Source organism: Mauremys reevesii, linkage group 5 (genome assembly GCF_016161935.1).
Source record: "Mauremys reevesii isolate NIE-2019 linkage group 5, ASM1616193v1, whole genome shotgun sequence".
Lineage (NCBI taxonomy): Eukaryota > Metazoa > Chordata > Testudines > Geoemydidae > Mauremys > Mauremys reevesii.
In genome coordinates, this window is record NC_052627.1 from 89,963,498 (window position 1) to 89,988,743 (window position 25,246).

General features: G+C 41.0%; 1 protein-coding gene and 1 long non-coding RNA gene across 9 annotated transcripts in view; one reads left to right on the forward strand and one right to left on the reverse strand.

Annotated features, from left to right (window-relative positions):
- LOC120406089 overlaps positions 1-17,322 on the forward strand; it is a 33,200-nt gene extending 15,878 nt beyond the window's left edge. Inside the window, exons 3-4 of one of the 2 annotated variants that reach the window (XR_005599084.1) lie at positions 3,064-3,291; positions 17,296-17,322. This is a non-coding gene — a long non-coding RNA (uncharacterized LOC120406089). Of the gene's footprint in view, positions 1-3,063; positions 3,292-4,534; positions 4,614-17,295 lie in introns of those variants that run through there. The other variant, XR_005599083.1, reaches the window with a different exon arrangement.
- Positions 1-25,246, reverse strand: part of SPATA18 (spermatogenesis associated 18) — a 35,014-nt gene that overhangs the window by 6,437 nt on the left and 3,331 nt on the right. For 2 of the 7 annotated variants that reach the window (XM_039540374.1, XM_039540372.1), the window contains exons 2-10: positions 21,375-21,480; positions 21,144-21,259; positions 19,315-19,433; positions 14,321-14,416; positions 10,840-10,923; positions 4,026-4,160; positions 3,025-3,262; positions 1,744-1,902; positions 988-1,163 (exon numbers count right to left, since the gene is read on the reverse strand). In XM_039540374.1, coding sequence (XP_039396308.1) covers positions 988-1,163; positions 1,744-1,902; positions 3,025-3,262; positions 4,026-4,160; positions 10,840-10,923; positions 14,321-14,416; positions 19,315-19,433; positions 21,144-21,259; positions 21,375-21,480 — 1,229 coding nt within the window. Of the gene's footprint in view, positions 1-987; positions 1,164-1,743; positions 1,903-3,024; positions 3,263-4,025; positions 4,161-10,839; positions 10,924-11,852; positions 11,876-14,320; positions 14,417-19,314; positions 19,434-21,143; positions 21,260-21,374; positions 21,481-25,246 lie in introns of those variants that run through there. The other 5 variants (XM_039540373.1, XM_039540375.1, XM_039540376.1 and 2 more) reach the window with 5 other exon arrangements.

Sequence of the window (25,246 nt, forward strand, 5' to 3'; positions counted from 1 at the left end):
CAACTGGCTAAATCCACATCTTCTGATCATGTCTGATTTTGCTTTTGTCCTGTTGAAGCTTCACCTTCCTCCTCTCTCCCCATGACTACATCACCTGTTCCCCTCTGCCTCCCTCCAGTTTTAAAGTAATTATTTTAAGCCTTCTTGCTGCTGTTGCTTTCCTTTTCTTCCCCTTATTTAACTTCTTTCTCCTTGAAAGCAAATTTCCTTTGAGCTCTGGCCTCTGGTGCCTGCTTGGAAGACCTCAGAAATGCTCTAGGATTCTCTATCAGTTCACACAGCAGCCAACTCTGAGCCTTGAAAGAGCCCTTAAACCCTAGTTCACAAAATGTTAAAGAAAATCCCATTTCTACAAAGGATTTTCACTTCTCAAAGAAGTGGCTTCTCCTTCCATACTGAGCTGTGGCAACAAGTGATGATGGGGCACCAAAGAGCTCAGAATCCACAGAACAGCTGCCAGAAAGGATGTGCAGAGAATCCTGAGATTTGTGAGACCCTCGAAGGCAGGCACCATCTGTCAGAGCTCACTGGAGCTTTGCTTCTAATGAATTGGGCAAGTAACAATGGAGGAGGTAGCAAGAAGAATCTTTTTAAAACACTGGAGACAGAGGGGAATTTGGCAGTGAGAGGAAGATTGTTCTTGATATTTTTAGTAAAGGTTTTATAATCAAATACACATTTGAGACTGGAGTTTATGGATAAAATTGTTTTCCTGTTGGTTGAAAAAGTGACTAATAAGTGAAATATAGTGCCCAAAGTTTGCATGCTTTGCATACATATTCCACTATAACCCTTGAATTATCTACTAAATGTGCTACATAGTAGGGAAATAGAACTCAAACTAAACAAGTAACGTTTACCAGCAATCTTAAACCTTAATTTAAATAGGCTGAACTGGCTGAAGGATGGACTGTGTGGCCTGATGGGTCTTTTCCATCTCTAATTTCTAGGGTAGGAGTCTATTACTGAATATTTCAGAGTTCTTACTTGCTCTCATTAAAAAGTTCTCCATCTGCACCAAATGCAATATCGAGGGGAGGAACCAAGGTCTGCATTGAAAAAGCTACACGGCACAACTCCCGAATCAAACTGCTGATCATGATGAAGTCAACTTCTGGTGGGAATGAAATTTTAGGATTGATATTCATGGCACGAATTACTTCCTGAAAATAAACATAACATATCTAGTTACTCACTAGTGATGATGAATCTGAGCTTACCAAAGCTTTGTAATTACAGATGGGCCGATACGGAAACACTTGACCCTCCTAACTTTCACTACCACAAAACCCCCTTTAATAAAAGGTACACAGAATACCAAAGATGCGGTCTTATGTTATTTCAGGGACTATTACCTCTAAAAGATGTATTTATGAAATGACATCACAATATCAGCAGTAATGCTGGCATCAGTCCTATGACTGGTACACTGATTTCGAGTGCAGTACAGTGCTTCCTAGACTACCACTGAAAGCATCATACAATTGTCTTATTTACTGTAGCTAGATTTTTATTTTGCAAATGGCATTACTTTTGCAAACACAGACACTACAGTCACAAATAAAAGTATATCAAACAGAAACAAATACTAGCATGTTATATTACTGTATGAGAAAATGTATTGCTACAACAAAATGAAATTAATGCTGTTAACTTCTCTCTAGTAAAACTACTTCAAAGTAAGATGAATTTCAGGTTTGTACAAAATATGAATAGTCTGGCTTCACATTGCCTCTGACTTACATTGACACTGGCTTGAACATCATATAGATCCTCATGGCGAACTATATAATCCAGGACAGTGTCTTCAAGTGATTCAGGCCCTGAGTAAGTTAGAGACAGAGTCTTTCTCACACGCATTTTGAATTGTCTGAAGGCCATCTTCGCTGCATGGAAAGACTCCTGCAAATGTTAAAACAGCCAGTTATATTTATAACCCTGAACAAGAGAATAGGTTTGATTTTCAAACAATGGTCCAGATACATTCCCAGAGTAACCTCACTGATATCAAGGGATAACTTTGGCCAAATGTCTTTATAGTTTCCTCGGGAGAAAAATTCTCATATTAAAATGGAGGTGTTTAGAAACACTACACCTTAGGGAGGGTATTCTCAGATACAACACACTTGTTTTTAAAATTCCAGATGACAAATCAGATTAGAATGCTTCGACTTTCTAGCTAGAACTTTCTATTTTTCCATAAGATTCCAACACTTGCAAAATCAAGTACTGCAGTTGAACCCATTCAAAGATGTCAGTGGACAGGATGTTGAACTTAAAATCTTAAGCTCTATAGCATAACATGTCTACAGCAGTACACGTTGTCTGTTAGTAAGAGGATTTGTAGTTTGATTGTATAATGTGGTTGAAAAATGCTAGTTTAGGGAAAAATAACACTTTGCATTTACACAGCAATGCTTGCCATCAAGGCTTGGTGCTGAGCATTCACAAATCCCAGTGACATCTGCGGAAGCTGCAGGTGCTCAACCCCTCTCAGGATGTTAAGATTCTGCTATGGCTAAGTACTACATCAATTTTATAGAGGGAGAAAATGAAGCACAGAAAAGTAAAACCACCTGCCACAGGCCATAAAGTGAGCTGTGGCAAAGCCATAAATAGAATTAAGGACTCCTCTTGACTCCCAGTCTTCTGCTCTATCTACCTACCTACCTAGGTTCTTATACGATACCCAGAACATTCAGAAAACATGCATCTAGATATCTCATGTGACTTAATGTGAAGCATCATATGGACAGGTCTTAGTGGCTTGTAAATATTCATTTTTAAAACTAGTTTAAATGAAGTGATGTGATCCAGAGTAATAACAATGGGCCCGGCAGCCAGGAACTGACATGTTTTAGGGAAAAGATAAAAAGGATACTAAATTGCGGGAATTGAAATGAAAAATAGCAACAACAAAAATGTATCAAGTGAAGCAAGTTGTAATCCAGCCAGGTTATATTATTTTTACATAAAGTATGTGCACAAACTGTAATGGAAAAAAATACTGTAAACATATCATACCACAGCTGCAACATATATTATCCTCTGCACTATCTCCAGATCATCGATGTAAGTCCTCAGAAGGTTCTGTGCATCCAAGCGTTCTTGAGTATAAATCTCACTAAAGCGAGCCACCAGGTGGGCATGACGTGCAGCATTCGTAAGCCTGGCCCGGCCAGGTGAGCAGCTCCTGAGCGGAAGAGGACTAGGTGATCTACTTTGGCAGCGCCTTGGAGAAGGAGAGCGACTCCGTGCAAGTCTAAAAGAGAGATGAAAAGTCGTTTTAAGGTCACCTCATTACCTTTAGAAAGTTTTGGTCTGGTCTACACACAATGTTTATACTAATTTAACTATTCTGCTTAAGGGTGTGGTTTAATACTGATATAGTTAAAGATGTACAAGCCCCAGTATGGATGCTGTTATACCAGAATAAAGTTGTGTTTCCCAGTATAGCTTATTCCCATAAATTGGTTTCTAAATAAATATAGTTAAAGCAGTTCCAAAAGTGTGTGGAGGGAAGCACTTTGTACCAGAGAAACAGAATTTTAAAAAGTAAAACTTTTGGAATTTGTACCTCTTCCATTACCAATGTACAGTGACTTAATGGCACATTTAGCAAACAGTCTTGTACTGGAATGGTGTGGTGCGGTGCTCCAAAAGCCCTACAGCAAGAAATAACATATTGCTTCTGCCCATAAGAAGTTTCTCAGTACGTTCTGCAAGGCTGTCCTTTTGGTACATTTCCTGAAGCTCAACATAACAGGCTGAAATGAAAATGTGTGCGCGCATTACCCCCCTTTCTTCCTTCAAAATAAATGTGGTGAAAACATTTATGTTGCTTCATTATAGGATGGGGAGGTTTAGTTTATGTTTTCTTTTCAATCTAAAACTATGTATCTGCAATTTCTCTTCCTCTTCAGTGGCAGCTCAACATATGTTGTCCTAGCTTGGGAGATCCTAAATTCTGTTTTTGGTTTGCTTCCTATGTGTGTTTTAAAGATTTGTCAAATTAGGGTTCATACCTGCTGTGAAGAACAGATTTTTGGGCACCCAGGATGGCAATCTCATCCTTTAGTATTTGAACCTGTTGCTCATAATCATTCAGACGATCCAGATTCCTCAAAGCGCTCTCCTCCTGTGCTTGAGAAGCCTTCAGACTTAATCAAACAACATAAAACTGGTGACAAGGGGCCCTTCTACCAATCTAAATGCCCTATATATTAATCCATATTAAATACAAAAAGCTTTGTAAAAATAATGGGGTGGTTAACTTCTAGAGAGAAACACAGGGAACTCCATAGTTAGCAATGAATTGCAAAACCAGCCCAAAATTGTTTTCCCCCCTTAATTGCTACTCTGTGTATACAGACTCTTGTCATGTGACATGGGATATTAATTACTCTTATGTATTCCAGGACCATGTCAGGTGAACAAGATCAGTCTCTTTCCTGTGTGTCACAAATTAATTAGAGTCTCAAACTTTCTAAAAAAAGGGGGTTGTTTTCAGTTCCTCCTTTTCCTCTCTCTGCAGGAGTACCTTGACAAGATTTTTGGAGGCCCTGAATAATGATGTCACATGAGGCTGTAACCTTACTGAAGCCCTCCCTCACCCCAAAAGAGGGAGAGATAATGATGATTCTTAAACATTGTTAGATGCCCTGCAAAGCAATTTTATACACATTTATATTGCCCTTTACTGCTTCTTTACTATATATATGAGATGTCTCAAAATTTCCCCCTTTGCTTCTCCCCACTCCAAAAAAACAAACAAAACTCTGAATGTTTTCTATGTCCTTCCTTCCCTTTCTTTACTGGTGAGATCTTTGGAGGGCTTGACTAGAGATACCAAATGAGGCTGCCACCTGAGCTGCAGATCTTTCTCCCTCCACTGGAGGGAGGACAGATCTACATGTAATGTAAGAATGGCCACTGTGGCAAAGGCAAGAGAATTTCCTGCCTCAAATGAGGACAAGTTGCCCATAGTGTTTAGTTTCCTGTGACCACTAGTCAAGTCCTGCAATTCCTACAGCAAGGAATTCCAGCAAAGAGAGGCAAGAGGGGAGCAGATATTTCTAATTAAATAAATAATCAGGAAAGAAAACTAGTGGTTTTTTTCTGAAGATGGGTGGAGGAGGAAAACTTTTATGCATCATAATCCCTTGACAGGGGGAATGGCTAACTCAGAGGGAAAAGAGGTTTAAAAAGCCAGCTGCTAATTGACCAAGGAGCTAACAAACAGGAGCAGCAAACCAGGGAGTTTTGCAAGGGCATGCGAGAGGCAGATACGCCTAACAAACATGCTCCTAACTTAGGCCAATATGACATCAGGGTATCCTCTCACACTGAGGATACCCCTCCAGAGGAGGGGACTCTAGTTATTAGGAAAAGACAGATAATAGTGATGGGGGATTCCATTATTAGAAATATATATATTATTGGGTTTGTGATGCCTGGGACAACCACATGGTGAATTGCCTGCTGGGTGCAAAGGTACAGACCTCTCAAGACATCCAGATAGACTTATGTGCAGTGCAGGGAGAAGCTGGTGGGTCATGGTTAAGGTTATGTTTTAGTCACAGGTATTTTTAGTGAAAAGTCATGGACAGGTCACGGGCAATAAAAAATTCACAGCCATGACCTGTCCATGACTTTACTAAAAATACTTGTGACTAAATCTTGTGGGGGAGCGGGTTTCTGGGGGATGACGTCTGGGGACTGCTGCTGGGGGCCATGGACCATGGCTGCTCCGGCTGGCCATCCAGGACTGTGGACCACGGCTGCTCCGGCCAGCCACCCAGCGACTGCTGCCTGAGGGCTGCAGACACTCCATCCAGACACCTGGGGACCACTGCCCTGGGGCCATGGACACGCCATCCGTCCGCGCGGGGACTGCTGCCCGGGGGCTGTGGACCATAGCTGCTCTGGCCATCCCTGGGGCCACTCCAGGGGCAGCTGGTATGGCTGTCCCCAGGGCCACCTGAGCAGCTGTCCCCGGAGCCAGCTGCTTGGGTGGGCCTGAGGTCAGCCACACTGGCCACTGCAGAAGTCACAAAGGTCACAGAAAGTCACGGAATCCTAGTCATGGTACATGTAGGTACCAATGACATTGAGAAGGCAGGAGAGGGGTCCTGAAGGCCAACTTTTGGCTCCTAGGTAAGAGACTAAAGTCCAGGACCTTCATGGTAACATTCTCTGAAATGCACCCAGTTCCACACGCAGTGCCAGTTAGAACTGCAGGGTCTCATTGCATGAATGAGACAATGGTTCTGGGAGGGAAGATTCAGGTGTATTAGGAACTGGGGTATGGAACAGCTTCCATACGAGGGGAAAATAAAAAGACTGGGACTGTTCAGCTTAGAAAAGAGATGACTACGGAGGAGTACAATAGAGCATAGGCGGCAGGTTATATATTTGTGCGGTGCCCGGGCTCCAGGAATATTCAGGGCCGGGTGCCCTGCTCCAGCAATAGTTGGAGCTGGGTCTCTCCCCTGGCCCTGCCTGGATCAGGCCCCGGGCCCCGCAGGTCTCCCCGCGCTGCCGCGACCCTGCCTGGAGCAGGTCTCAGCCCCCGCCTGCCGCCCCCCTGCCTGCCCCCCCCGCCGCGTCTCGTCCCTGCCTGCTCTGTGCTGCCGGAGGGCTCCCAGCAGAACTGCTGTCTTAGCCCCGTCCTGCATCATGAACCCCTCATCCTCAGCCCCACAGCCCTCACCCTGCACTCCCTCCTATCCCCAAACTCCCTCCCCCTTCCCACACACCCCTTCCCAACCCCAAACTCTGTCCCAAAGCCTGCACCCTTCACCCCCTCCTGCACACCCACCCCCTGCCCCAGCCCAGAGCCTGCACCCAACACCCAAACTCCATCCCAAAGCCTGCACCCTGCACCTCTCCTGCACCCTAATCCCCAGACCAGGATCTGCACCCCAGACCTCCCCCGTCCAGCCCCCTCCCAGAGCCTTAGGCAGGTGGGGGCGGAGTTGGGGGGGGCGGAGTTGGGGGGCGGGTTCTGGGCACCACTAACATTTTTACAAACTTGCCACCCATGCAATAGAGGTCTGTAGAATCACGACTGGTGTAGAGAAAGCAAATAGGAAAGTATTATTTACCCCTTCACATAATTCAAGGACCAAGGCCAACCAATGAAATTAATAGGCCGAATGTTTAAAACAAACATAAGGAAGTACTTCCTCAGGCAGTGCACAGTCAACCTGGGGAACTTGTTGCCAGGGGATATTGTGAAGGCCAGAAGTATAATGGTTCAAAAAAATTAAATAAATTTGTGGAGGATAGGTCCATCAAGGTCCATTCATCAGGACTGTCAGGGACACAACCTCTGACTCCAGAAGCTGAGAGTGGCCAACAGGTGATGGATTACTCAATAATTGCCCTGTTCTGTTCATTCTCTCTGAACCATGTGGCACTGGCCACTGTTGGAAGACAGGATATTGGGCTAGGTGAACCATTTGTCTGACCCAGTAAGGCCATTTTTATATTCTGATAAGTAGTAAAAAGGAACACAGTGCCATGCAGTTCATCTACCACACTGTCCTTAACAATTACCATGGTTAGGCAATGCAGGGTGTCTGCAATAACAACAAAATCAGACAAGGAAAAAGTAATTCAGTATTTCCTGCCTTTTGTCAATTAACACTATTCACAAGCACACCCGTCAAGATGTTTAAGTACAAAATGTGATGATCCTCATCTGTAGTTCTATATAGAGCTGAAGAGTTTCCATCTTTTTTTAATCAGAAATAACTATCACAACTGCAGATAATAATTGCAAATAATTATTGCACCTTCAGAGACCTACTGAAAGAGGTGCCAACCTTGCTCATAAAAAAAAAAAAAAAAAAAAAAACAGTGTCACATGTGTTCTAGCTTAAAGCCAGTTAGAGTACATGTACCCTGCTATGTTCACTGATAATCCCACACTAAATCACAAATTTAAAAGAGAAGCCACCACATATTGGATTAATTTTTTAAAGATATAGAAAAGAAAAACAAGGCACTAGAAGAAAAGACCCTCTTTATGGGACATATACAGTAGACCAACCTCTAGTCTTTGAAAGCCTTGACATTATCCCCTTTCATTGCTAGTCTAACGTGAGTGAGAATTAAGTTGTTTTAAATTTTTTATTTAATAAATATCATACAGTCTCTATAAAACTACTGATCCAAAAATCAGTAGAACATTATCAGTTTTCCCACTGACACTAAAAAGGTCTGACCATTATGGGGATTGTAGGAGATATTGGGTCTGTGGGTGTTCCTAAATCATTAATAGGAACAAATGGTGGTAAATAACATGTTCTGTGAAAAATCACAACATTCTGAAAAGCAGCTATGGACGTCCATGTGCATGCCTTAAAAATTCATCTGTTTTAAAAAGGTACCAGTTTACCACACATTCATGCTTACTTGCTGATTAATTTGCAGTTTTTAAGAACTTTTCAGTTAAAAGGTTAAAAAAATTACCATAGATTCTTAAACTTTTCTATATGTTATTTAAAAATAAAATGGACAACTTAAACTGATGGAAGTTAATTTTAAAAAAAAAAGTCACAGCCTAAGAAATTCTGTGTGAAGTTTCTAAAGCTAATGCAAATTACAACACCAGAGTTATAAGACCCAGAAAACTAGTGTTTAATCAAAAAGGCCACAAATGTCAATTTCAGCAGTTCAAACATGCTCTGTTGTAGTATCAGTAGCCCAAATTCAGCACTGGTGTACATGGGTGCAACCATCTTTTCTTTATATGTTTATACAGCCCCTAGCATCGTTGGGATGAGGCCTCTTGGTGCTTCCGCATTACAAATAGTTCATCTTCATCATCATCGTTTAATCACTCATAATACCTCATCAGTTTTTTGGCCCCTTAACACTTTGTTAGTATTTAGCTTCCTTCAGGCTTTAAGTTTTCACATAAATTAGTTTGTAAAGAATGTTATGAATTTTCTTTTTTCACACTCCAGAATTACCTCTCATACTGTAAGCAGCCAGGCACCATTAATATGAGTCATAAAAACTCCATCACTTACCAATGCATTTCTGGAAATGACTGAATTTCAGTGGGTCATTTGAGGAGAATCGTGCAACATCAATACAGAAAAAGTTAAAAATCTTACAAATTAATTATTTAAATCAATGATTAATTATTATATAAAAATACAGCATATTATAAAGGCTAGCACGTTGTTCCTTCATTCAGTTTTATTCAAGCCTGTTAAGGTAAACCCATTAATCTTTTAACCAACTTTGACTCCCTTCTATTTAGATGGAGCACACTAGGTAGCCTCTACCTCTAACTAATGGATGCATGTCCTCTGCTCTTTTGATTGTTCTGCTTATTGTAAATTGTTCCAGCTGACCATTTCATCTTAATTTGTAAGATTTTTACTTTCTCTTTATTGATGTTCCACTTTCATCAAATGACCCATTCAAATTCTGTCATTTCCAGAAGTGCATCAGCGAGTGAGGGAGTTTTTAAGACACATACTAATGGTGCCTGGCTGATTACAGCATGAGAGGCAATTCTGGAGTGGGAGAATGAGTGGACATTAAGAACTAAAAGTTGTACTATGAAATAATCAGACTTTTTTAAATAAAAAAGGAATACAATTGGAAAAGAGGCCAAACTAAACAGTCAATAGCCTTAACTACGATCAATTGAACAAAATAATAAATAGCCCAGCAATAAAATTTCAAGAAAAGAATAACAGACTGAATAGGATTAAAATACAGTTTTAGAAGCCCGCAAAAACAGACACACAATGCCAGAATCCAGATTAATTATTACTCTACTGACATAGAAGCACAGTGATAATAAGAGGGTATCTGGAGAAAAATTTTGATGAAAGCATGCTGAGATCAGAGCAGTTTCAGTTCTTTCATAGGGCTGAAAATATACATTAAAAATTAAGTCCTTTCAGATATATTCTGGCATTTTTCTTTTAAAGAAAAATCCAGACCCAGAGTAATATACCATATATGAATGTATTAGAAAATGTTCAGTTGCTGAATGTGTTCAATTGTTGTGGGCCATAAAACCAAAGAACAAATTTCTCTTGTTCTTTTATGCATAATTTCTCAATATCATTAAAAAACAAAAACAGAACAAAAACAAAAAACAAAAAAACAACCCACAGTGCAGTGAAGGTAGGAAAGAAAGGAGGAAATCATGTATTTGTCTCAGGACATGATACAACTCCCACTGAAGTCAGTGGAAAGACTCCCATTGCTTTCAATTGGGATTCTATCCTGTTTAAGTTCCACTATACCAAACCAGATAAGTGGATACAAGTACTTCCTTCCAGCAGATGGAGAAAGAAAAAAGACAACGTTTTTTTGGGGGGGGGAGGTTTAGATTGGATATTAGGAAAAACTTTTTCATTATGAGGGTGGTGAAGCACTGGAATGGGTTACCTAGGGAGGTGGTGGGATCACCTTCCTTAGAGGTTTTTAAGATCAGACTTGACAAAGCCCTGGCTGGGATGATTTAGTTAGGGACTGGTCCTGCTTTGAGCAGGGGTAGGACTAGATGACCTCCTGAGGTCCCTTCCAACCCTGATATTCTATGACATCACTCTCGCTAAAAATGGGCTGCCTGGCTCTGATCAGTTAGGATCTTCTTGAGCAATAAGACTTCAGCTTAAAAAAACCTACAAAGAAAATTAAGAAAAAAATCCAGGACAACTATCTGAAATCCAGACACAACAATAACAGCAAATGGATGTCTGGGTTTCTATGAGAAAATGGATGAACTACAGCATACAGGACCTGTCTTTCAAAGGAGGAATGCTCAAATCTGTAATGATCTGAAAGATATACAAGTATCACCTGTTAGAGATCATGATGTTGATTTTTTGTGTGGAGTAAGCCTTGATCAAAGAGTCACAGGACCTGAGATGTGGAACATATAACCTGCTTACACATAGGGGAAAAGCAAGATAACCATCCTAAAAACTCCTCTTGCCCACCTGCTCCAGAACCAGGCTGACAGTCAAAGGTGACCAGGAGCCTCATGACCATCAGGTTTATGGAACAAAGTATCTGTCTCAGAGTGTATATATGTGACCATCTGAGATGACTGCTGAATAGGCTATCCTTTCATAGGTGAGAGAAGTATCTGTAGATGAAAGTATTCAGCCTCAGAGGCAATGATTCTCAGAATATGAAAAACAGTACTCTCACTACTTTGCACTTTATTTAGGAACCTATAAGGTCATTTAAAACATATTAAGAATAAGGACTCACACAGTTCCAATTCCTCTAACTAGATCTGATTAAATGAGCCAGACTGCCATGAAATTCAGGGCTACTATACCCATGAATGACTGAGAATGGTAGAAAATTCCTCTCTTGCTACAGGATTTGGTGGGCTAGGTCCTCACACATTCATCTTTATGCTTTCTAGCCTCAAACCTCAATTGACGCTGGTATGCTATATCTGGATCCCTACTGCCTGGCCTTTAAACTCCAGGTTGAAGCAATGAGTTGCCTAATCTAGACTCTATCCAATAGATGAAGGGAGCTCATCTTTATGAAAGACCATAAGCATGGGTGTCTTTGTGCCCCAAGCTGGCACTCCATTCAAAAGGCTAGTATCTGAGAATCTATTCCCAGAACCCATTTGGGAATCCATCGCTGAGTTCTGCCAATTACTGTTATCCTGCAAGCATCAGGTGAGATTATATATTAGATAAACACAGCCAACTGGATTAAGGCAGAAACATGACTCAGCCGCACAATCCATTGATTAGGAAAGAACACCTTAGTCCCTCTTGGTACTTACATACCATGCTGATAGGTGTCTTATAATTATCTAAGATATATGGGTAAATCTTACCTACCCAAGCATGGAAATGTTGGAATGTTCATAAGATCAAGAACACTACTTTTTTTTCCCAGTACATCAGTTGCATAAGGACCAGTTAACTGGAAGAATGGACTTCTTAATCATCCCTGAAATACTTGGATCAATTCTTTGGGCTGCAAAAAACCCCACCAGGCTTTTCTTCTGAGGGAGCAGGGCATGATTTAAAAGCTTATGGCCTGGTTTCTTGTCAGGAACAGTCCACTCTCTATCTTAAATGTCCTGAATGAAAAGAGGAACTGAAGAAAAGTTACACCATTTCCTACAGTGTTATTAGGCATATAAGGTCCCCATTCTTTTCAAGCAGTGGAGCACTGCCATTTACATTTAAATTGCAGGCATCTTGCTTAACAAGCATGACTAAATCACCTCTTTTGAAAAGCCAAATATCAGAAGAATCTTACATCCTGTTAGATCAAAACTTCTTTTCTGCTAGTGAAAAGATTGCATTGACCTGGAGATAAGAAGGATGAATTGACCTAGTCAACTAAGCTGTCACCTCTAAGGAAATGTGGTCTTGATGAAATAACCAAACTCAGAGTAATTATCAGTGCTCTGCTGTCAAATTAGGGTGAGGTATCTAGTGGGATCCCACAGGTATCTGCTCTGGGTCTGGTACATTTCAACATTTTCATTAATGGACTTGGATAATGAGTGAAGAGTATGCTTATAAAATCCGTGGATGACAGCAAGTTGGAAGGGGTTACAAGCACTTTGGTGGACAGGATTGGAATTCAAAATTACCTCCACAAATTGGGGAACTGATCTGAAATAAACAGTATGAAATTCAATAAAGGCAAGTGCAAAGTTACTATGCCTATGAAGGAAAAGATCAAAACACAAAAAGGGAAATTATTGGCTAGGCAGTGGTATTGCAGAAAAGGATCTGAAGGTTATAGTGTATCACAAATTGAATATGAGTCAACAATGTGATGCAGTTGTGAAAAAGGCTAATATCATTCTGGAGTATATTGTCATATGGAAGATGTGGAAGGTAATTGTTCCACTCTGCTTGGCACTGCTGAGGCCTCAGCTGGAGTCTGTGTCTAATTTTGGGAGCCACACTTTACGAAAGATGTGGACAAATCGGAGAGAATCCAGAGGAGAGCAATAAAAATGATAAAAGGTTTAGAAAACCTGACCTATGAGGAAAAGTTTTTTTTAAAACCCTGTGAATGTTTAGTCTTAAGAAAAGAAAACTGAAGGGGGACCTGAGAATGGTCTTCAAATATGTTAAGGACTTTTATAAAGAGGATGGTTATCAGTTGTTCTCTGTGTTCACAGGACAAGAATTGGCTTAATCCGTATCAAGCAAGACTTAGGTCAGAAATTAGAAAAATATTTCTAACTATTAGGATAGATAAGTACTAGAATAGATTACCAAGGGAGGCTGTGAAATCCCCTTCATTGTAGATTTTTAGGAACAGGTTAGATAAACACCTGCCAGGATAATCTAGGTATACTTTGCCTGCCTCAGTGCACAGGAATAGGTTATATGACCTCTCGAGGTTCCCTTCCATATATTCTGTGATCCTATGTCCCTTCTTTTCTCTAAACCGGTCCTATTTTTTCAAACTTCTCTCAGAGGTCATGCTTTCTAAAGGTCTTATAATTTTTACTGCTCTCCTCTGGACACACTCTCCAATTTGTTCACATATTTCTTAGTTTGTGGTGCCCAGAACTGCACACAGTATTCCAGCTGAGACCTCACCCATGGCAAGTAGAGGGGAACAATTATCTACCAAGTCTCTCATACAACACTCCTGTTAATACACCTCAGGTTTTGTAAATGACACTCCTGGGACCTCTCACACATGCTTTACTCACACTGGACATACAATCAACATGGGACCTTGCACCCTGGATCTACTTCCACTAAGTCACAGGGCCTCTCTATACACAGAGCCAAAGCTCTAACCAGCTGGCTGTTAAGAGAAAGCCAGATGTGTCCAAACCATGCCTTTTTTGTTGGGTATTCTCTGGCCAAGAGAGATAATGAAACCCACTGCAACTAATGGGCCATATCTCTAAATGCTCCAGAGAAAAGTGAGGTTAAAAAAAAAAAGAAAAGAGAGATTATTAGTAAAGTAGCCCTGCATAAATAACTGTAACTAAACCCAGACAACTGAAGAGAAGAACACAGAGGGGAAAAAAACCCTCAAAGCCTATCCAGCCAAAAGAGCTGTATCCAACTGCTAGAGTCTAGAAGACAACTGATCAGGATCAGCCAGTCAACTTTATAAAGGTGAACAACACATCACAAAAGCTTTGCCTGGTCTCATGTGTTAGTAGGAGGAATTATTCCCCTTTATTTGGGGTAGCATAGGACAGTGGGGAATTGAGCATTATAAAAATGTAAACAAAACACAAACAAATCACAAACTGTGTCTTTGCATGCTGCCTTACTGCCACAAATAGCCCTACAGTACATCACATTTTTCTTACGCCGCTTTTAGATGAACAATTTCATCCTCTGCTGCCAAAAGGGTAGTGGCTGATTTGGTCTTTGTGTCTTCAAGAGCCATCTGGGCTTCTGCCAGACTGCAAGAGAAATTAATAACCAGAAATATACCTTGAAATTAAAAGGTACAGATTCTCACATTGAATTTTGCATGACAAAGCAAATATTTTAGCAGACTTTTCTTTCTTTTTTTTTTGCAGGTCACCTGCATGCATAGTCTGCAAAAGTCATATCTGACTAAACTATACCAGCAGAATTACTGTTCTGTAACCCATTACTATTAATCTTATACAGCTCCAGTTACTCCATCTCCGTCCCTAATTTAGATGCCCCAATTTGTCTCCATTAATCATAATCTGGCATAATCTCTAAACATGAGCAAACCTGCCCATCTCCAGCTCCACAACACTGCCTGTTTTCCACTGCCTTTATAGCATCATCGCCAAAATCTTCCTTCACTTTTCTTCTTAACTTAATTAGCACATCTCTGTCCCCAAGTCCCTGCTCTCTAGACTCCTACATGTACAAAATATTGCTGCCCACTTTCATACATGTATTGTACAAAGAAATGCAACTACACCACCATCATCCTGTATCATTACCAATGATTCCCCATTTATTACAGGATCCAGCTCAAAATTGCCTTCTTTTGTATTAAGTCTTCTGCAGATTTGCTCCAGCCTACATAATGGACCTTTCTTTGTACTTCACTCCCTTCTCATCTCTTCTTGTTCATACAGAAGCTTTTGCTGAAATGCCTGTTATCTGGCCTCCCTATGTCTATGCCTCACTGTCTACCATAATTGAAAATTGGTTGAAAAGTAGTTTGTTTCAACATTTCCAACTTTTTTTTCTTTGTTCGTTTTGACTGAAACAATTCACCAAAATCTCCACAATTTCCCTAAATGTTTTGGTTGATTCAAATCTGCCTTTTCTGGGGAGACAAAGTTCCGGATGAAAAATGTCGACCATATCTAATCACTGTGCTCAGTAGTGTGATAAGGGGTGGACATATGAGCCTGAGGATTGAGGATGCAAAAATGGAGGCTAACTACTCTAATTGGCATCATCCCGCTGCAAACCGACAAGAATCAATGCTGACAGTTTCAGCATTAATCTCCTCTGTTATTCAGTGTTGGGGTCAGCCCACAGGAAGTCAGCACAACTCTTTAGTGAGCTGTACAGTAACTCCCCGCTTAACGTTGTAGTTATGTTCCTGAAAAATGCGACTTTAAGCAAAACGATGTTAAGCGAATCCAATTTCCCCATAAGAATTAATGTAAATGGGACAGAGGGGAGGGGGGATAGGTTCCAGGGAAATGTTTTTCATCAGACAAAAGACTATATTTTATATAGATATAGATACACAGTATAAGTTTTAAACAAACAATGTAATACGGGTACACAGCGATGATGATTGTGAAGCTTGGTTGAGGTGGTGAAGTTAGAGGGTGGGATATTGCCCAGGGAATGCCTTGCTGCTAAATGATGAATTAGCAATCAGCTGAACCATCAAGGGTTAACCTATTGTTAATGTAGCCTCACACTCTACAAGGCAGCAGGAATGGAGGGAAGGCAGAGAGAGACAGAGACACACACTGTATGTATGCTGACCCCACTCTAAGTACATTGCCTTTTTAAGTAGATCAGCAAGTTGAGACAGCAGCTGCTGTCAGAAAGCTCCCTCGGTCCTGAGCCCTGTCATGTCGTTCCCCCGCGCTCTATGGAGATGGGGGTAAGCCGGGTGCAGGAGCAGGAGGGAGGGGGACACCCTGACATTAGCTCCTGTCTTCCCTCCCCCCTTGTAAAGCAAGCAGGAGGCTCCCAGGAGCAGCTCAAAGGCATAGGTCGGAGCGAGACAGTTGAACTGCTGGCAATTGATAGCCTGCTGGGCGGCTGCCACACAGGGAACTTAGGGGAACGGGGAGCTGATAGGAGGGCTGCCAGTCCACCTTGGTTCCAAGCCCCCCACCAGCTAGCTCCAATGGGCTGCTTTTCCTGCAAGCAGTGGACAAAGCCACCAAACAATGTTATAAGGGAGCATTGCACAACTTTAAACAAGCATGTTCTCTAATCAGCAACATAACAAAACAACGTTAACCAGGATGACTTTAAATGAGGAGTTACTGTACTGCCAGAAGTGAAAGGGGGCATGAGGTATAACAAAGGGGTCTCACAACCACATAATTCTAAGAAAATCTGTGTAGTTTCATCTCCTCCTGCCACTTGATCTTGGCAGGCCTACGAAACATTTCTGATATACTGTAGGGACAATGAGAAAGGAACTTTATGAGGTAAACTCAGCTGCTTTTAATATTGAGGGTTTTCTTCTTGAAAATGGCTATTTGAGCACAGCTCATAGTGAAATACAGACTTTCAAGTTAAAGGGAACAAGAACTTTTAAGCGGTTAAAACATAAATGTGCAGAGAGTTTCACTCCTAGCAGCTTTTTTTAAAGTTTTAGTTGCCTATGACAACAATGAAAACATTACAGGAAATATATCGCTGTTCCTACACACATTTCATTGCTATTTTCTTTTTAAATAATATGTTGCTATATTTAGCAAATATAATAGCTTAGTTTTAGCTAACACTAAGATATTAATCTTCATGTACTACCTTTATTTATTTGCTTAATTTAATTATCCAAATATGTTACTGTTATGACTGTCCCCCATTCACACTTAAAAGGCAGGAGACAACTGGAGGTAATAGATGGCTACATGTCATTACTAAGGGAACTAAAATATGGTGTCCCTCAAGCATCTATTTTGTTACCCATATGCTGTTTGATACAAACAAGGAGGCCCTGGGTGAGACAGGACCATATCCTGGTCCCACTGATTTCAATGGGAGTTTGGGAACTGACTTCAAGGGGAGCAGGATTGCAGTCATAATTTCTGAACACTAGAGTATTAGTGTGCTGGTGATATATAACTATACATCTCTTGCCCTGCAGAACCCGCTACCTCAGCATCTACCCCAGAAAAGTGCTTGGATGCTATAGCTCACTGGATGTACAGGAGCGGCCTCATTCTCTACTTAAGGAAGACAGAAATCTTTCTAATAGATAAAGATCACAATTATGCAAAGTTTTTCTCCCTTTCTTTGGGTATGACTACACTGCAGTCAGAGGTGTGATTACAGCACATGTAGACATACCTGAGTTAGCTTTGATCTGGCTACCTCTAATAATGATAGCAATGAAGTTGTGGCACCATGAGAAGAAGCACACGCTAGCTGCTCAATAGTAGATATCCAGGGTTCCAGATGGGTTTGTATAAACTATGCTTCACTGCTGTTGTTATTCAAGCTAGCTAGATCAAAACTAGCTCTGGTACATCTACACATGCTGCAGTCATACCTCTGATTGCTAGCTAGACCTACCTGTTCCTAGCTGTTAAGAAGCATATTTGTAAGTAATTGGAAGGATAAGAACTTTTCAACCATATCTTATCTATGAAATGTCTCTCTCATAATCCAAAATATGACAAGGTAGGTAATTTGATAGCTTTTATTGGACCAACTTCTGTTAGAACATAAGAACGGTCATACTGGATCAGGCCAGTGGTCCATCTAGCCCAATATCTTCTCTTCTGACAGTGGCCAATGTCAGATGCTTCAGAGGAAATGAACAGAACAGACAATCAGCAAGTGATCCATCACCTGTGATCCACTCCCAGCTTCTGGTAAACAGAGGCTAGGGACACTCAGAGCATGGGGCTGCATCCCTGACCATCTTAGCTAATAGCCATTGATGGACCTATCCTCCATGAACTTACCTAGTTCTTTTTGAACCCTGCTATAATTGGTGGAAGGTACAAGCTTTCAAACTATACCAAGTTCTTCAGGTCTGGGGAAAGAAATCAGAATGTCTGAACTAAGTACAAGTGGGGACAGATAGCTAAGCTCTCTTAAGGAGTCAGAAAGAGACAGAGCCTAAGATGGAATCCACTACAGTTTGGCTAGTGGTTTACTCTGGCTTGACCGGAATGAACTATGCTTGAACCTTTATTTCACTATGCTAGCCTAAGGACTTCCAATGCTGTGTAATAAATCCTACTGTGCTTTGAAGTCACTGCAAATACTTGCTGAGGTGCATTAGTCCCTGAAGAGTATACAGGTCTCTACCACGAGTCTATCTCAATTGGACTCACTAGACAGATCTCACAATATGAAGCAGGAGTGCTGGAGCCCAGAGGTTCAGTCTAGAAGATGGTGAGACTGGGTGGCCTACCCTGAAGCTAAAAAGAAGGGCTTCCTGGAGGTCTGTCACAAAAGAGTGGTTCCTCCAAAAGACTATTTAAAAGCTGGGACACAGCAGAGATCCTGTGGATCTGCTTAATTATCTGTCCCAACTTATATTTAGCTCAGGCACTCTGATTTCTTTCTCCAGTCCTGGAGAACTCTGTGTAGTTCGAAAGTTTACTTCCGCCAACAGAAGTTGGTCCAACAAAAGATATTACCATACTTACCTTGTGTCTCGCATATCCTGGGACCAACACAACTACAACAACACTTCAAACAAACAAACAAACAAAAACAACCACATATCTGGATATATCCAAAATGTGTCAAATGCCATATGTGGCATGAAAATTTCCCTCTGTGCAACTGGCAGTACAGAATCTGTATTAAATAAGCTACCGGTATTATGATAAAAAGTTTTCGGGGCAAAATGTTTAATTTCTGCCAGGCGTATTGTCTTTCAGGCAGCCAATATGGTTTTTTAAAATTAATTTAATTTAATTTTAATTTTACAAACCAACCAACCAAGGTTTAACTTACTTACTAGAAGACTTTTAATGCCTTGGGTATACAGTCCCACATCATTCAAATTCAGAAAATCCAGAGTCTAGATACATTTTAAATTCTTATTTCAAAGCAGAAGTGAAACATTTTGCAAATCTCTATTAGAAGTGAGGTGTGAGAAGAAAAATGAATTTGTTGTTGAAAAATACACAGATAATTCTCCTACTCTTGTTGCACTAAGGTGAGTTGTAAACGAGTTGAGTTCAGTTCTTTCTCCAATTGTTGTAGTTCATGGTTCCGAGTGCTGGCAAATTCCCTCAGCTGCCTTTCTTTCTCAATTGACTCCTACAGTGAAATACAAATATCACACTTTTTGAATGTTATGCCTGAAAGTTATACAACATTTCTTTAGAACAGTGATTTTCAGCCCGTGGTCCGCAAACCCCTGAGGGTGCGCAGACTATGTCTAAGGAGTCTGTGGAAGGTTGTCGTTACCATAGAATGGTAGTTTTCAACTTGGGGTCCGCAGACTAAGTCTAAGATTTCCAAAGGGGTCACACATCCATTCAAAATGTTTTGGGGTCCACAAATGAAAACCACTGCCTTAGAATGTCTCATGACAGGCTGTTCATTTCTGAAATGATGCAGTAAAGAATAATTCTAAATTGATCTTAAAGAAAACATTGTACTTGTTCAAATAGAGAGAGAGCGCACAAAACAGCCAGAGAGAGATTAAAATTACACTGTGGGAAAAGTTACATATAATGGTGCTTTACTATTTCATTGTAAGATAGATAGATATACATATGGATATGCACACAAAAACACACACTACTTTTGTCCATATTTTTTCCTTTCTAGTAAACTCTTAGAACTAAATATGGCAACAATTCTTCCTGTATTAACTTTTTACACATTACTGGGCATGCAAAATAATGGGGGGAAATCATAAGAGCAAATTAAACAACTAGTAGAACAGCACAAGCAACTCTGCTTTTAATACCACATTATTTACAATTTTATAAGGGTATGCAAACTAGTAATTGTGCACTGGGATTCAATTCAGTGTTTGAAGGCTTTCATTTCATTTGCACATGCAGTTGAAAACCCATAAATTATCATATAGATTATTTCTTTCACTGCACCTTTTTAAAATGTTGTCATTTGTAAAAACAAATTAAGAGAAAACTGCTCTATTCCCTGTACCAAGTACAGACCCTAGTCAGATTAATCCTAGTCCATATGGTCAGATGTCATTTTACCCGGGGAAAATAGTTTATTTAAACTGTAAACAGTGATTTTTTTTTGAAAAAAAAAATGTAAAGTGAGAAATCAGGGAGAGCATGAAGACATTTCCTCTCATTTCCTCACTAGCTAACACTACTGATTTTTCCCAAAACATACAAGAGTGTCACAGAAGGTCTGCATCTCCAGCTGAAATATTGTAAACAGCACCTTCTGTAAAACTTATGAATCATGCAGTGGAAGAGAAAAAGGAACTCACACTACTGCTATCCTAGTCCTCAAAGTTAGGTGCATGATGGTATCATGATTTATATTTATTTCCTGTAAAAAAAATTCATAACACATGTACTAGAGCCCAAGCTTCAGAAGAACGAAAACTAACAGTTAGAGGGCATGGGACCTTATGTGCACCCCTCAGTTCACATGAAGAGTTTCACACAACACTAAGTTTCTTCCAGTGCAGGTCTTGCATAAGTCTTAGGGTGATATCACAGCAAACTTATAATTAGCAAATTTCTTTACCTTGATTTAAAAATTTATATAAGAAACTAGTTTCTTGGACAAGACAAAAGATCTTAGGCTTGCTAAGCTAATTTAGTCAAATTAACTTCAATGACTTCTTTCATTCCCCTTTTAAAGCTTTTTTTTTTTTTGGAATGACAAACCGGTCACAGTTAACAATGATGGAAATAGTTCAGATGGCAAATGGTCAGAAAACACTGTTAGTTAATAAAAAACCCATTGATTTTTAATTGCAGGAAGTCTTTGATTTATATATTTTTATCATCTTAAAAATAGCATTCAGCATACCTGAATGAGAGAAAGACTGGTTTCAAAGGGCCTTCCCGAAGTAGTACTGGAAAAACAAGTCCCCAGCCAGGGCAGGAGACGAGATTTTATTGTCTCTACACCTGCATAATGCCCACCTAAGAGAATACATAAACCAGGTACATGTGAGAAAAATGCAGAGATAAATCCTTAGAGTGCACTTATAAAGAAAATGGAGGTGATACAAACCATAGAGACATGGAAAATTCTCACCTTCTCTAGCTGTTTGATTGAGGATTGTGAAGAGTTGCCCCTGAATCATGGAGTTCATTTCTATGATTTCACAACATCGGTTCAGATTCTGATCACATGAGTTAATCTGTAAATCAGAAGAATTAAAACATATGTTTGGGGGTTTAGTTTTATTTTGTTTTGACTTTTCTAAATGATGATGTTTATGATGTACATTGAACATGATATAAAAGCTTTTTCTATAATTTTGTCTATGACTTCATTACAGCTTCCTAAACCGCCATTGGAATGTTCAGATACTTTCAAAGGGTGAAAAAAAATAACACAAGATGTTAATAGTTACACCAAAGGGCTGGGAGTCAGGAATTCAAGGTTCTATTTTCAATTCTATCATTGACTTACTAGGTGAAAGAAATCATTCACCCTCTCTATGCTTCAGCTTTCCCCATTAATAAAATAGATGCAATAACACTTACCTACCTCATGGAAGTGGCATGAAACTTCATTAATGTTTAAAAGGTGATATAAAATCATTGAATGAAAAGTCCAATATAAGTGCAAAATATATTTCTACAGACTAGCTGAAATAAACCACACTTATAAGGTAACTTTGTTGCACCGTCAATAGTCACACATAGCTTACATGTGATTTTATCTGTTTTTAATACATATTGAAACAAACAGTGTTCAAGAACAGGAAGAAACTAGCATTATGTTCGTGATACAAAAAAGCAGAAAAAAAAATTACGGAAAACTATCAGCTATCTCATGGAATTACTGGAGTTGGAATTTGTCCAGGACATTACCGCTGATGCTAGATCTGTCAGGAAGAGCTCTAAAGTGTCTTTACCAACAATGACAAGTGATCAGAATTTCTGTTTACATATCAAATCTGAAATAACTGTACCTCCACGAGTACAGTGCCCCAACACTATACTGGGGTACTGGTACAGTACTGCCTCAGAAAGAGGACTACAATGTACTAGAAAACAAATGGCTACTCACCTATGTATTAACTGTTGTTCTTTGAGATGTGTTGCACATATACACATTCCTTTGCAGGTGTATGTGTGCCCAATGCATGCAAGCTGCAACCTACGCCTGCCGTAGAATGTATGTGTGCACAATCATTCAAAGAAGAATCCTCCCTTTTTATAGTGCAAGGGCTTTCTCCAACCAATTAATTACCTGGACTGATCCAACCTATATTTTCAGATCTGATAAGATGTCACCTTGGAGTGGTATGACTCTTTTTCAATTTTCTCTCAGAAAAAAGTTATCAGTGAGAAGAGTGTTTTTCCCCACAATGTTCCATGTTCATATCCGTAAGTTGTCATGCAGGTTTCCCATCTCCATGGCAATTAGCATGGAGGTAGGAGATTGGGGTAGGGGTCTGTGAACCAAAATTAAGAGTTGGACACCAATAAGATGAATTAATTACCAAAATTGATTATATGGATTTTTATGATAACTGAAATGTTCTGGATTTTAATAAACCTTTCAAATCCTTCAGTTTTTGGTGTTTGCTGAAAGGACCATTACCTTCTTGGGGTTCTGAGGCCAAACACCAAGTGCATGGTGGATACTGAGCTCCCTTAAAGCTAGCTCTTGACACGAAAGCCAGCCTTTGAAATGGAGACTTTCTGTTCCCTCCCTCGAAAGAGGGACCCAAGGAACAAGATAAAGGCCCAAGATAATGCAGTGTGGCCTTTGTCTCCTTTGTCTTCTGTATAGAAGCCACTATCTGCTCCCAAACAAGTTGTCTATAAAGTAAGACGAGTCCTTAAGCTCTCTGGATCTCCAGGCATCCACTATTGAAGAAAGTGACCCTCACCATTGTATCATCTGCATCAAAAGTTGCAGATGATACCTGATGCCCTTATGATCAGCTTCTTAAGCTTCTGGCATTTCTACTGAGGAAGAAAAAGCAACCATTGTTCCTCCTGACTCTTAGTCATGAAGGACTGGTAGTGAATGACTTGGAGGATTGCAGTCACACCTTCTCTTTAAATGAATCCCAGCACTGCAGCTGAGGATTCTGGGTACAATACCCTAAGTGTGTCCAGCCTCCACCACCAAGCTCCAGGAGGCATGGGGGTGGGAGTGGGGAAGACATAGCCCGGGGCAGTCTTAGGGAAGGGTGTACTATTTACTTAACTTTCTTCAAGACTGGGACAGCTCTGTAAGGGATCTGCCACAGCTTAATCACCAACTTGTCAAAAATAGGATGCAAGGGTATAGCAACACTATTGGATGGATGCAGTTTCCTGTCCAGTTACCGTATAACCATGATCTTTGTATATTTTTCAGTTAAAACCAGGTCAGAAATAATCAGAGGTCATGGAAAACTTCATTAAAAGTTGAGAAAAAAGTAGGATCTTCTGCTGCAAAGTCACTGTCTTGGTATTCTCATAGTGGAGATGTATTTGGCATCAGGAGAGTCCTCTGGCTAATCTAAATGCAAAGACCAGATCTCATCACTCTGATCCTTAGCTTGATTCTGCCCCAATAGCTGGAACTATGCAGGTAATCAGGGAGCCTGGAGTATCATCAGAGTTCTGGGAAGGACGGACACTGTTGGCACTAGAGTTCCCAATGCAAGAGGTGTCAGTGTGAAGGCCAGAGCTACTTGCCCAAGGAGCACTGACTCTTGCGATGCAAGAGTACATTTTGGTGCAGAGTTGCAACTGCACTGAGATTTCTTGCACCCAATAACCAAGACAAAGAATGCTATGAAGCCAGAAGTGATCAGACCAGATTGCCAAGCATACATGGATACCTGGAATCATGACCTCCTTCTCCTCTTCAAGCATCTGAATGCAGAAGTGAAAAAATACAGAGGTCTTGACAGGGCCGGTGCAAGGATGTTTTGCGCCCTAGGCAAAACTTCCACCTTGCGCCCCCCCCATGCCCCCACCCTGAGGCGCCCCCCCCACGGCAGCTCCCCCCCTCCACCCTGAGGCACCCCCCTCATGGCAGTTCCCCCCCTCCACCCTGAGCCCCCCCCCATGGCAGCTCCCCACCCCCCACCCTGAGGCACACCCCCGTCCCAGCTCACCCCTGCTCCGCGCACGAGCATGAGCACCCCGAGCACGCCGTGGCTGCTTCACTTCTCCCACCTCCCAGGCTTGCGGCGCCTAAGCTGATTGGCGCTGCAAGCCTGGGAGGTGGGAGAAATGAAGCAGCTCACTCCTGCCCCGCCTCCACCCCGAGAACACCACGGCTGCTTCACTTCTCCCGCCTCCCAGGTTTGCGGCACCAATCAGTTTAGGCTTCTATTTAGAGAAGTTCGAATGCACTGACATCCTATTTTCATATTCCTCCTCCTTCCAGCCCTCCCTCCCTGCCTTCTTCACTTCAATCCCTGACAACTTCACTGCCTTCTTCACGCTGCACTGTTAGACTCTATTCACCCCTCTTCCTCTATGTGGATGTTATTGTCCCCTACCCAAATCCTCCCTCCTCCTTCTTTGATTTTGATTCCCTCAGCAGCCTTCCTCTTCCTCAGTGTCCTCAACTTGTCCACCACCGTAAGTTTGAATTTCTCATTCTTTCCTTCAAATCTATTGCAATATGCATCTCGGCCTTGTCTCTTAAAACATGCCCACTCATCCTCTGTTCTGCCAACCACACCAGCCTCATTTGTCTCCTGCCACTATTTCCATGCCTTTTTTCCCCACACAGCCCCCTATGCATTGAATGTCTTCTCAATCATGATTCACCAAACTACTACCCTGTAGCATTTCCCCAAACTCCTAAAAACTCACTTCCTCCGATGAGGCCCACAAAAAAGTAAGTTATTAATTAAATGGGGAAGGGGGGGAGAAATCCACCCTCTTCTTTGGGTTTCCCAAAGCAACATTACTTTTCTGCATCTGTCTAAGATTTGCACA